Genomic DNA, 14,275 nt, shown 5'->3' on the forward strand with positions numbered 1-14,275 from the left:
GGAGTTAGAGAAATAGTAAATTAAGCTCAGGAAGAAGACTGGGTGTGGGGGAGAGGGGAAGGTGGGGGTCTTTTTTCAGATTTGAATGGTAATAAATTAAACTAATTTCCCCAAATTGAGTCTTTTTTTGCCTGTGATGGTAATTGGTGAGCGATGTCTCCCTGTCCTTATCTTGACCCACAAGCTTTCCTTATATTTTCTCTCCCCTGTCTGGTTGAAGAGGAGAGTGGTAGATGGCTTTGGTAGGCACCGAGCATTCAGCCAGGGTCAAACCACCACAAGACACGAAAAAGGTAAAGTTATTTACTCTCTGAATTCAAAGCAGCAGTTTGCACAATAACCCCCACTGTAGACAAGAAACTTCCCATACAAATGCAGAAAAGGGGATACCCTCTTAGGCTAGAAAGCATGAAAATAAATTTATAAAGAGCCCTGAGCTAGACTAGAATGTTCATGAGAGTCTGGTAGCTTCCCAAAAGCACATGTAGTTTTTTTCAAGAAACCTCTTGTTCCAAAGTGTAGGTTATTAACTGTATCTGCCATTAACCTCTGGACCGTTAGACTGGACCTCCTGTTTTGGATAAAAAATGCCATGTGATGGAGCTAATAAAGAAAACATAGAGTTAAGCCCCCTATGAAGTCTGACATTTTCTTTAAATAGTTTGTCTTTTTGGATTTTGATTCAAGTTGTTCTCTAGTCCTGAGAAGTGCTCTGAATTAACGGGAATACTGAGAACTGCAACATATTGAGTATTTTGTGAGACTGGGTACAGTATAAATTTGTAGTTTAGGCAGAGACTGTGGAGGCCAGGCGTGAATTACTTTCCTGTGTAAAAAACAATCCACTGAGATGCCAATTGTTCTCTAAGGAAGAGATAGGTTGTATTTTGCGCAGTGTCTAGGACAATGGGCTCCCATGTTCATTTAATTGCTTCACAAAATATATCAAAAACCTGGTATCAAATTCAGTGATTTAAAAATGACAGTCCGCTAATTCTGCAGGTACTTGCTTTGCATACAGCAATAGACTGTTTGGAAATCACATACCTTTAAACAAAATTGCCCTTCATGCCACTGACTTTCTAAAAGCATTAGAAAGGTTTCAACTTGATACTTTCATTAATTCTGTGCTGCTATGTATGGAAAATTGTCTCTAGGGAGGTAGGGCAAACGTAAAGAAAATAATATCTTTTTTCAAATGAGAGAAGGATTTCTGCTATTCAGTTGAACTAAAACATCACTGGCCTTTAAGTTGCTTGCTTGCTTGCTTAATACAAAATAGATATTCTCATAGAACAAGCAGTGGGAGCACATCCTCACATCTGATAGTTAAAACAGACCTATAACACTTCATCCTTGTTTCTCTTTTCTGTCCTTTAGATTAATTGGAATATAATTACATGTCTTCCATGACCCTATCACAGAACACTACTCTGTTCTGGCTCAGAGTGATTCGAACCACTTTAATGCACAAAATCACTTGCTTGAATTTTAATGACCTTGCTAACTGTCATTTGTGTGGACTTTGTACTAGGTGAGGTGGAGAAGCTCATGACCCTCACAAGGAGTTTGCTGTACTTCATTACAGAAAATCCTTTTTATAGTACTAGTTACCCATATTGGGAGATGCTTATAAGAGCTATTTTTAAATAAAAGTCTTCCAGTGCTTGCTCTTCCTAATAGGTGATAGCCACACACACAACTACACCCGGAAAACTTGAGGGGGAAGGTTGTGCCCTTCCCATCAGTAGCTTCCCAGCTAAAGCTAGGGCTGCTTTCATTCCCTGTCTGAACCTTCCTTGCTTCTCAGAGCCTCTGTGGGTTTGACAGAGCTCTACCAGCTGTAAGAATGTCTTTATAATCTGAAGTAAGCAGAGGTACTCCATTTTGCTGAAGAGTTGTCTCAAGGAAACTATGACCTTGTTTTAGGTGAGTGTTGCAGTTTTCTCTTTCTCAATACTTTCAGCCACAATGTGGAGTTAGGCTTATAACTGATTCAGTCTGTCGCTAAGCATGTGGTAACGCATATAGATTTACTTAACTCCTGTAACTGTATTTTACTATTCTCCAGTTTTGATAAGCATTTTCTAAAATTACAAAGAAAATCTCCTTATAGGCAGAGAAAAAAGTTGCTTGTTTGATTTCTTTCAAAAAGGTTCTGATTTTCATTTATTAAAGAAAGAAAGATGAAACAGCATATTTTGAGGAAAACACATAATATGTGATCTGAGTTTGTTTAGATCCTGTATCTGACTGAGTTTGAAGACCACGAGAAAAAATAGCCTCAGAGTTCTTAAAATGAGATGCCAAGGAAGTTGTATTTAATATTAGCAATGATAATTGTTGGAAGTTGTTGCCTTTCTGAAAAAGAAATTTAGATCAGACAGTTCACCCCAGGATGTAGTTTTATTAATTTTGACTAAGCTTTTAGAAGCTTCCCAGGGTGATGAAAAATGCCTTTGGTTATTTGGTAATTTTTGTTACAGTTTGGTTTTTGGTTTTTATTTTTTTCATTTTCTCTGATGTTCTTTACCTAACTAATTTCTGAAGCCTTTTCAGTATTTTTCTTTTGCTACTTTTTCAGTTATCTGCAGCAATGAACAGTATCTTAAGGTATAGCACACCTACATATCTGTATGTGTTTGTTCAGGATAACAGTCCCTGGAGGGATTTTAGCTTGTTTTCCGTTTTCCTTTACTGGATAGGAAATGCAATGTGCATTTAAATAGTCTTTTTTTGCCTTTGCATCCCATGTTTACAATTCTCTACCTTGTTCTTGCACATCATTATGTGAGGAAGAAATCTCATCCCTGTGTCTTACACAGTGTCACAGTAAAATTCACTCTGAACTGGGGAGCTAACTGACTGTGCCTGCCCACAAGCCATTTGACATTGTAATTTACACAGCTGCAGAGACTCCCTTTCTTGTTGAAGAGTCTGCCATATGGCATGCCAGGATCCTTTGGCACTTTCTTTTTCCCTGTTCTCCCAGAAAGTATTGACTCCAGCAAGGGATAGGGAAATGTTCCTACTGTTCTAACTTCCTTCTTTCCCTCTTACAACAGCTGTCTATGAAAAGTCTAAGCAAACTGGATCTCATAGACAAGTCAAGATATCCCCGGGTTTTCCTCTTCATTTTACAGATATATTTGTTTTGCCTATATAATAGAACATCTTTACCTGTTTCAAGTATAAGCTCCTGGACAGCCTAAATTCATTTGTCTCCCACCTATAAACTCCAAGATCTCTTTTTATGATTTCTGGGTCCAAGACCAAAATCAAAGAAAAGAGCCAACAGTGCAGTGTTTGTTTGGACACAGCACTCACTACTCTGGCTATTCCTGTTTAACTCTCTAAGGTTTCAATTAATCCTCTGATCTCTCAATTAAACATTTAGCTTCAACAAAATCCCTTTCTTTCCTATACAAAGGCAGATGAAATTTTACTAATATGTTAAAAGATTTCAGGTATAACTTGAGGCCTCTGGGGATTTTCTCTGTCACTTCTCAAAGATGATGTACTTTCACCCACGGTTCTCTAGACAAAAGACTGCCTCTGAGCCCTTATCAATCTTTAATTCACTTTCAGGATTTAGACCCCCACCAATGCTATCCATTCTGTTGAAGAAAAAGCATCTTCTAGCCCAGGTTAATTCTCAGCCATCCTGCTCTGCACCATATCATGACAAGGTGATTCATGTGTTACTTTTCTATTATAGCTACTCCCTCCCTCTCCTGTTCTAACAACCTTAGAATACAGTTTTGAATACCACAAAGGCAAGAGCTACTGCTCTCACATACACATTCACCCTTTCCTTTTCATGACAGTCTGCTGTGACAGAAGATTATCAGCCTTTGTCACAAGCAGCCATACGAGCTGCACCCCAGCAGTAGAGAGGAAAAGGATTTATAGAACGTACTTCCTCATCCTGAAAAGAAAGGAGACTCTTCCTGAATTTAATAAAAATGGCCCTTCAGTGAGGACTAGAAGTTCTGAGTAATGACCTAGCACAGACCTCTCTGGTATTCAAGAAAGGAATTGGTTCATGTCCCTGAATTTTCTAAGACAACTTTTTCTATAAGAGCTTTGCAAATAAAATATTTCTGCTTTCCAGGGGGTCAGCTTCACTATCAATACAGCCTTTTATTTCAGACTTTTTAAAGTACTGTTGATCTTTGATTATCAGCACTTGCAACAGTTGTCACAAGATGAAATATGGGGTATTCTTTTCACCACGTGTTGATGACTGATATAAAAATTATCAAGAAACCAAATTGCTGCAGACACACTATAGCTCTTCAAAAGTCTAGAAATCTTGTATTTTCCCTTTCTGTGCCCAGTTCTTAGAGAAACCTGTGAAAATTTCCGATTGCATGTCAGTAAAGATGTGCTTACCTCATGACAGCACTCTCAGGTTTGTCCTTTAATCTACAGTCCTATCTTGACACCAGTGCTGGGTAACTCACTCTTTGTCATATGAGTTGGTGCATCTACTTCATGTCTTATACCAGATTATGAGTCCAGTATTTCTAGTTCTTTTCACATAATTTAATTGCTATGGAAGAAAACAATTCACAAGAAGGTTAAGCTTTCGCTGCTGAACTGGCAGACTCCAGGATTTTTTCCAATATCTCTGCTAAAAAAGTGAGTAGCTATAAAAATGGATGGAAGCCATGAAAGTGCAGCTACACACTGGGAGAGTGTGTAACTTTTGTTAACACAGCTTAAGCTGCTTTGGGATTTCTTGACGAGTAGCTCCTACTTCCTGTACATGGAATTACATGGAAGAGCACAGGGCAATACAGAATATGACTGCACTATATAGAACTGAGATGGGAGTAAGTATTTATATAGATAGATAGATAGATATATGCATGTGTGTGTGTATGTGTGCAGAACTCTCAGCAAGGGTTTTCAATAACTCTGTATATGTAAACCCCTCTAGACATAAATTATGCATCTTGAACAACCGCTACTAAGCCTAAGCACACAACTCTCTCTGTAAAGATACTAAAGAAATGATGTCATGGTAACAGCAGCAGCCTAGTAATTTGTGGATTTCCCATATGCACAAAATGCATAATCAGAGAATTAAGGTATAAGTGAAACAATACAAGGAATTTGGTACAGAAGACTGGCATTCTTATAACCATAGGCATTAAATTCAAACCAGTTGGATGCAAACATAGGTCCCATAACTATGAACCACTGGGAGTGTAAATTTACAATACTGCGTTAGTAAATGCTGGGTTGTTTGGACTTTATTTGGAAGGCAATGGACTGTACTTCGTCTACTTTTTCTGCATCAAGTTGCTATCAGACTATGGTTTCTGTAGGATGCATTTTCCCTCTTATTTAATCAGACATGTTCAGATCTAACTGCATGTCGTTGCCTGAACCCCCCCCCCTCCCCCCCCCCCCAGCACCAAAGGATTTAAGCCCCCCCAAACTCTGCAAGCATAAGCCTTTTAGGGCATGTGCCATCCAGCATTGTCAGATGGCGCACAGACTGGAGACAATAAATTCAGACAATAAATAATTGGAGTAACAATGGAAAACATTTTGGAAAAAATAGTAACAGTCACCCTCAGAAGTGAAGGGACTGGAAGAGAAAACTCCAGTTAGTTAGTAACTTCCCATCTCACATTAACTGCTGGTTATACTCCCACTCTGAGGCCTTCTCTGAAAAACTGAAGTGACTTCACATCATCCAAAACAGCTGGGGTTTTGCCTCAATGCAACCTTGGGCTGTCACTAAATGATGATCTGTCAGATTTTCTGCCTTGGTTCTTTACTTCTCATTCAACTATAATGAGACACACCATTTTTCAAGCTTCCATGGTGAGACAGCTGGACTGAACCAGATAATTTTTCTGCTAGAATAAAATGCTACTGCAACTCTCACACAGAAAAACACTGCATATCATTATGTCTAGAAACTGAGTATGGAAAGTGGAAAAGTGAAGTTCATCCTAAACTTTGTAACATAAAATGTACTTAATCCTGCATACTGCTGTATGTCTTTTGGAGAGGTATTTGGAGTGGGATACCAACACTAAGGAGATTGTGAAGTCATTTGAAAAAAAGTGCTTCAGGTGAGTCTGAACAGACAAGTGCCTAAGTAAAAGAAGACTGATTATTTGGGAGGGATGGAATGGGGGAGAAAAGACTAAGACAAGGATGGCAATTGCTGCATTGACTGTAAATTAATGAGCTCCATGATCACAATCGCAATTGCTTAAAATAGAAATGACATTGGATTTAGACTGTTAAGTGCTTAAAGCCTCTGTGGTCATGCCATTTTAATGGAAATCATTCTGCCTCTGCATATTTACAGCATCTTCAAATAAGCAAACATAATTTGCCAGCAGAATATACATTTCTTTTCAGTGGCCAGATTGGCTAAAGAATTCTCCTGCCCTTTCAACACACATAAGGAAAAAAGGCAAGCTACAGAGACTCCTGCTTTCAAGACTGAAGCCTCTTGACTTAAAAACTGCTTTCGCCTCAGGCGAGAAAAAGGTTAAAAATAAATTACAAAGATTAGAGAGCAATCATCACTCCAAAATAAAAACCTAGATGAAAATGTATTAGACTAGTTTTCCACTGACCAGTGTTTTCATTTGCATGTCACAGGTGGGTTGAAAACTGCTTGGATTGATGGTCTCAAAAGGTAATCAATGTACTGAACACTGGGAACTGGAACAGTTGACAACTGGGAACAAATGGAGTACCCTGGGGTCTTTACTGGGAATGATTGTTTCATAGTTCCATCACTAACAGGGATGTTAATACAGAATGTACCATCCACAAACTTGCAGATTGTAGTAAGTTGAGGGAGTGAATGGTGGGCATACTAAACAGCAGATTTAATCCAGAAGGATGTTCAGAGACCTGATCATTGGACCAACAGAAAATTTATGAAAGTGAACAAGTACAAAGCTCTTTCATGGGATGGAATACCCCCATGCTTCAGAACACAACAGGCACTGACTGCCTGAGTAGCAGCTTTGCTGAAAAGGACAGCAAAAAGCTTATGTTGATTGTCAACCTGAATATAAGCCAAAAGTGCAATGGGGCCAAGCAGGCACTCAGCTGAATTAGAAGAAGCACAGCTGACAGACAGGTAGGTGATTATCCACCTCTGCTTAGCCTGGGGGAGGCCATAGCTGGAACAATGTTCAACTTCCGGTCACCTTGGTTCCTCAAAGGGCTGTCACGATGGGCAGGAACTTAGGTTACATACCCAAGCCACAATCTATGACTGCTGCTTCTTGTTATATCCCCTGGCACTAGCAAGAGGAGCTTAGCCCTATAAACTTTGTACATTCTCTTTCATTAGCTATTAGATTAGATTCATCTGCTACTAGATAGCCCCTCAGCCTCCTCTTCACAAACTTTTACCAGTCCAGTTCCCTCTGACTCTACTGTAGTGCATGTAACCTAGTCTTGGGGGATTCAGATTAGGAAAAACTTCTTAACTAGAACAGCGATGCAGAACAGGAAGAGGTTACCCAGGGAAGCTGTGGGATCACCATTCTTGGAAGATTTCAAGACATGGCTAGACAAAACCACAGCTGATCTGATCCCAATATTGGTGGCAATCCCGTTCAAAGCAGAAGCTGGACAGATTACATCCAGAAGTCCAATCCAACCAACATTTCTGTGACTCTGAACAGAAGTTTAACTACACAATTTATTCTTGTTTGACTAAGACCGCCCCACTAATTCATTACTTCTTCCTTGAACTTGTTTGTACAAGCACAAAGAATAACAATTTGATCTACAATTGTACTTTTTTCTGTGAAATAACATTACACAGGCATCTCAAGTTCTATACTGCAGAACTAGCGACCTTCTGCTATGTGAATTTTCTTTGCTATCTGCAACAGACATCACCTTTACTTCATCCAAAACCAGTGCCAGTTCTCCTCTGTATTCCTGCTTATCCTAGGTTAGCATCTAAGTTTATGACAATCAGGTCTCTATTGATATGTCTGTTTATGCTCTTATCAGACTTTCTGGCCAATAATATGTTTAAGGACCAACTTAAAAAGTACCTACCAATGAAAATACAGGAACAAACAAGTGTCTCCATATTGCTCATATGCTAGTTTAGTGAATCTGGAAAGAATTCAAGAAAGGCTTCTTCCAATTACATCTGTGGGTAGGATGGAAAAGTACATTGCATTACTTGAAACATTTTTGGTGAGTATTTTGAGTGTTACGCAGAATTTGCCTTTGCTGTAATACAGAGAGATGATGCAGGCTAAAATCTCCTAGAAGCTTCCAAAGTTTAATTGCCAGGCTCCTTTTACATTTCAAAATCAGTGTGCAACAATATACTACAGTCTTTTTACTGTGTATTAGACTTGAAGTTTTGAATGAGCTGAAAAACTGGATGTGAGCACATGTATACAAAACTTCTTCCCATTATGCTTGTGCATGTAAATGTAGCAGTGACCTTTGCACAGTACTGGCACACTTGCACAAATCTCAGGGACTGATTGTTGATAGTCTGCTTCTTTGGCTTCTCCTTCTACCCAGCTTCTTACAATCCCTCCTCTGTTTCCACTGACATCTGTTGAAGTGGTAAACATCATCTTTGTGCTTGAGCAACATGGACATGGGATTCAAAGAGATCTCAGACTGTGCATTTGAGCAGGGAAGTGCCTGTGCTAACTCCCTCTACCTTTCTTTTTCTCCCATAGTGAACCTATACAGCCTGCTTGTGACTTTGCCTGTCTTCCTGTATCGCTACTGGGATTTGATCTGCTTATTATTGATTCCAGGGAACACTTTCTTCTGACTTTCAAAAGCAACTGTCAGAGGATAATTCAGCTTTTCAAAATGTTGTGAGGTGGAGATGGATGTAACCCTATCTGGAGGGTTGGCCTTAGGGAGTAGCTGGAAACAGAGCATAGGACATGGGAAGAATTATGTAGGAAGAAGCCTTAAAATGAACATTTTAAAATAATATTTTTAATCATATGATTCCTCATTATGTTAGAAGAGAAAGCTGGTATCAAATCTTCACTGATGTTTTATTTTTCTTAAGAGCTGGAGCTCATATTAGTATATCACTGTTATCAGTTTATAGTTTTCTGCAGCCATAGCTGCTTTTCCATGGTGCTGCAAAGCTTGTCAGCCATCACTTTTGAAAGAAATATTACCTCAGTGTTGGTTTTTAAAATTTAAGAAACAGTTTAGGTAATGTATATTAGGCAATGCTTCTGTTATCTGTGACTAAAATATTGAAATAGACAAATTTTCAGACATGAGAGAGCTAGGAACCTTTGAATAATTTTACATTATATGTTTTGGGTTTTATTAAGTGGGAGCCGGAGGCATGTATCCGTCTTCTACTGTAGATGTACTTAGACATACATAAATCTCTCATTTAAAAAAGTGCTTATATAATTTGTTTCACCTTCTAGTCAGAGCAGGCTAATGGTACATCACCTCTTTAGTGCTTCAACTGAGTTGCTAAGCTACCATAAGTCTACTATTTCCAGTCATGTACCCTCATCCCACAAATATGACTGGCTAACACACCAAAACAACCTTTTGTATTTATGTAAAGCATAAATAGAATTTTTGAGGTGAGTGATGGCTGTGGGTGTGAGAGAAGTGTCCTTTTCTTTCCTCTGTTGTAACCGATATTGCATTTTTATGACAACGTCCAGAGAAAAACCACACATAGAGCATTGTCTGATTAGCTTCTGGGTAAAGAGAGATAGTAAATGGAAAGATAAATGGGGATGAGAATAATGCACAGAGAAAAGGGAGGAACCAGAAGAAGGATAGACAGACAAACATCTGGAGCAAACAGGGCAATATGCCCTGGAAGCAGCTTCTCTCTATCTTCGCTCAGTCTCCTCTGCTCAAGCTCCACCTAAGTAGGTGAAGGGGAAAGACCCCTGTGCCCTGAGCACTTGCAGCATGGAGGGGGGTGATGAAGGAAGGGATGCCGAGTGACTGCTTCCCTGGGACAATCTGAAGGTTACACATTTCTGGCTGCAGGTGCAGAAAAATACCTTGTCTGGGGAGATGCTGCTTTCTCACATTGGTCTTTATATGAATTTTCTCACTGCTCTCACAGTGTAGCTGTGTCCTTAAGGGTTAGTTATGCAAGTCCTGTCTGTGGCAGAAGTTAGTGTACACTGGCCCAGGGATCAGTAGCTGGATAATAAGTCTTTTTGAATCCTAGGTTGCATTATGTCTTGATAGGAAAGTAAATCTCACTCTCTCAGCAGCAAGCTATTCTTTCATTGTGAGGATGCTGCTGGTGAATGATGTTTTCCAATGAATAAACGTGGGATTTCCTGCGCCACTAGTTATTTTGTTTGTCTTGGGTGTCTGTGTTTCAGATTTATGAAGCAATCCATCTGGGGAAAGGCCCAGAAATAATTGGCTGAGCCTTTTGTTCTGATATAGGTCTTTATAACTACAGATCTATAGCAAATCCAAACATGAAAGTAAAATCATGCTTCACCTGGACGCTGGGATATTGAATACAAAATACACACAGGATGCATTCCTCTATCTCTTTATAGCTGTTAGTTGTAAAGCCAGCTAATGCACAGAAGATGAAAAAAGTTTGAGAGTTTGAGGAAAACTGGTACATCACATACAAAGCCCTCCATAGCCTTCCTGGTAGTTGACTGGAAATGTTCATTAGATCAACTTCCTTGCAAACATTACTCCCAGGTGTACTGACTGATTTTCCTGTAGCTTCCATAGCTTTAAAAAACACCTGGACTTTTGGTGTTGTTCAGTATTTTTATTTTTTTTCAATCCTCAATTGCAATGCTTGAAAAAGAAACAGCAAAACAACTTTTGTCTCTGTCTCTTCATATTATTTTGGCATTCTTTTCCTCCTTCTTCTCAAGGGCTTTCCCTGGCAGAATGCAAACAAGCTGATTCAGCTCATGCCAGGTAAGCACAGGGACATCCCTTCAGATGGATGTTTAGGAGATTTATTGATGCCTTTGACTCATTACCATTGCATAAGACCCATTTCTCACAAGTTGCAACTTTGTCGCCTGTTGCTTTCCTTCATCTGTTCTAAACAGAGACTTTTTCCTGCCCAACACCCTAATTCCTGATGGTAATAGGGTTTCTGCAATCAGTTCTATCATCTTTTCCTTCCTGGAAATAAAATGATGAAGAAGGTTATTACCTGGAAAAAACTACTTTCTTTAGGACAATTTATTAAGCCATTTGTGACTTTGGCTCCTTGTTCTGTTTTTGGTCCTTAGATGGTCTCCATTTCTTAAAAATTATAAGAAGCTTAGAAAGTGTAATGCAACTTTGGAACAACACATTGTGCAAATGGACAGTTAAGGCATAGAAAAGTTAGCAAAACAAGGGAAATCTGGGAGAGAGAACAAAAAAGGAGATAAGTATTCTTCTGCTTCCTTGTCCTTTTCCTATTTTGCCACATGTGCAAAGCAGACCAACTTTGTGCACTAGAAGGAGCAAGGGGAAATCACAGTGAATCACAGTCTGAAAAATAAAAAGCCCTGAGTTCAGCTGCAGGAATTCTGTAAGATTGCTAGTACAGTTCTGTAAGATTGATAACTAAAACTCAGTATTCAAATACTATTCTGAAAAGTTAAAGAAGGGAAACAAATCTCTGGTAGCCCATCTGATTTCTTGCTCCTACTGGCAGCTCATGCTGCCATCTGAAGCTACTGTGCCGTGTTTTTCAGAGAGGCTCAGAATCAGCAGCCCCTCGACTTTCTGCAGCTCCTGAGCCCCATTGGCTGGAAGGCAAAGCAGAGGCGGAGAGTGCCCTGGATATTTTTCTCCTCCACACACCATAAAACAGGCAGCCGGCATGCACTGTCTGACAGTGAGACCGGTGCTTGCAGTTTAAAATTACTTTCTGCTCCGCAGCAGTCACTTGACCATTTTATGTTTGCCTCTCTTAATGGAAGGGAACAAAAAAGCCTTGCAGCACACCAGTGAACTAAACAGGAACTGACCATAGGGGAGAATCTGATGCAAACTTACAGACTGTTGGGACTCCATGACATAGATCACCAAGGTAAATGTGAAGATGATCAGAAACTGCATCTGTGAGAGAGTAAACCAGTATTTCTGAGTTTGAAATCTTATTTTGTAACAGCAGTCAAAGTGTTCTGAACTGCCGCCTGCCTCTGTGCTAGTTTATTTTTCTTTTCTTCCCAAGCTGAAAAGCCAAAGAAGGTTTTAAAAGGAATGCACAAGGACCAGGAGTTTTAAAAGACAGAATCTGAAAGGGGATCTCCATAAGATGAATTTCACTCAGCACCGTGGGACACTCCAGCCTCTTCATTTCTGGAACCACAGCTATGGACTGCATGGAGGTGGCAGTGAGCCCAGTGCAAAGGGCCACTCCTCAGGAGGCTGCTATGAGCAACTCTTTGTATCCCCCGAAGTGTTTGTGACTCTGGGCATCATCAGCTTGCTGGAGAACGTCTTGGTCATTGTGGCAATAGCCAAGAACAAGAACCTCCATTCACCCATGTACTTCTTCATCTGTAGCTTGGCAGTGGCTGACATGTTAGTGAGTGTATCTAATGGATCAGAAACTATTGTTATCACGCTGCTAAACAATACAGACACAGATGCACAGAGCTTTACCATAAACATTGACAATGTCATTGACTCAGTGATTTGCAGTTCCTTGCTTGCATCAATTTGCAGTCTCCTCTCAATAGCAGTGGACAGGTATTTTACTATCTTTTATGCCCTCCAGTACCATAATATCATGACGGTGAAGCGCGTAGGGGTGATCATCACATGCATTTGGGCTGCTTGTACGGTCTCAGGCATTTTGTTCATCATTTACTCTGACAGCAGTGTTGTCATCATCTGCCTTATTAGCATGTTCTTCACTATGCTCATTCTCATGGCATCCCTTTATGTCCACATGTTCATGATGGCTCGGATGCATATCAAAAAGATTGCTGTTCTTCCGGGGACTGGCCCTATTCGCCAAGGGGCCAACATGAAAGGGGCCATCACTCTCACCATCTTGATTGGAGTTTTTGTTGTGTGCTGGGCTCCATTTTTCCTGCACCTCATTTTCTATATCTCCTGCCCCTACAACCCTTACTGTGTGTGCTTCATGTCCCATTTTAACTTCTACCTTATCCTCATCATGTGCAATTCCATCATCGATCCACTTATCTATGCATTTCGGAGTCAGGAGCTAAGGAAAACATTCAAGGAGATTATATGCTGCTGTAGCCTGAGGGGAGTTTGTGATTTGCCTGGCAAATATTAAACTGAGTGGATACATTACTCTCTAAACAACATGCAGCACAGACTTCTAAGCCTTCAGATCCTCTCTCTCAGCAGAATTTCGTTTAAATCTTTAAAAATGAGCACTTCTTTCTGTCTCCTGAGTACTTCTTTCTGTCTCCTGAGCGCTTCTGTCTCCCCTCCCTCTCATCCTTGTATTCCGTTCACATGTAATTCATATTTCTGTATAATGTTCGTGATATCTACAGTTTGTAATTTGTTTGGCTGGAAAGAGAATTAGCACTTCATACCAGTTTATAAATAAGCAAACAAATGTAATGATGAATGTGAAATACTAATAAACATGAGCAGCTGTATGTTCCAAATGCTGACAAAATAAATAACTTGCCTGACTTACAGTACATATTGGCTGATACTGTTCCTTATTCTGTTGAAGTAATTATAGCTATCCATTACACTATATGCAGCTTAAAATAGAACACATGCTTCTCTATTAGTGGATTAGAGGTTATCCGGTATTAGAAAGCAGATTTTTCATAAAGGTTACTGCAACCAATGAGTTGTATTAATTAATTTCAAAATCTTTTCCTCCTACTTCACAAGCAGCAATTCTGTTTGTTACAGTTTTTGCCTACAACAAGATTTTTCAAATGCCTGCTACACAGACAATTGAATGCTTGGATTTTGTTTGTTTGTTTTTTCAAGATGATAATTGCTATATGTCTGAGTACCTTTTTGCAAAGTTGAAATTGCTCCCTAAAGCATCAGTTAGCCCTGGATATATTTGCTAGACTGGTATCCAGGTAGAATAGCACCGTCCATTCGGCCATGAAGCAGGTACATTATTACATTGACAGTGCCAGCATGACAGATTTACCTGACAAAGATGAAGAGGGAACTTCAGTTTGAACAGTCAGTCCTTCCTTGTTCTGAGGTTCTGTGGGGAAAAAGGACTCTGTGCTTTAGAAGGAAATACACCCTTGTTAGAAACAAGGTGCCCTCTGTTCTGAAGTGTGGAGTT

General features: G+C 39.7%; 1 protein-coding gene across 1 annotated transcript; it reads left to right on the top strand.

The window, feature by feature from the left end:
- The first annotated feature begins 11,733 nt into the window (after nucleotides 1–11,733).
- Nucleotides 11,734–13,432, top strand: MC4R (melanocortin 4 receptor). Its single transcript, XM_037380851.1, has one exon. The coding sequence runs from the start codon at nucleotides 12,281–12,283 to the stop codon at nucleotides 13,274–13,276; it is 996 nt and encodes a 331-aa protein (XP_037236748.1). The 5' UTR covers nucleotides 11,734–12,280; the 3' UTR covers nucleotides 13,277–13,432.
- The last annotated feature ends 843 nt before the right edge of the window (nucleotides 13,433–14,275 follow it).

The sequence above is a fragment of the Falco rusticolus genome, chromosome 3 (assembly GCF_015220075.1).
Source record: "Falco rusticolus isolate bFalRus1 chromosome 3, bFalRus1.pri, whole genome shotgun sequence".
Classification (NCBI taxonomy): Eukaryota; Metazoa; Chordata; class Aves; order Falconiformes; family Falconidae; genus Falco; species Falco rusticolus.

Bases quoted from the DNA above. Each gene is read 5' to 3' on its own strand.
- MC4R (XM_037380851.1), top strand. From the start codon at position 12,281: ATGAATTTCACTCAGCACCGTGGGACACTCCAGCCTCTTCATTTCTGG.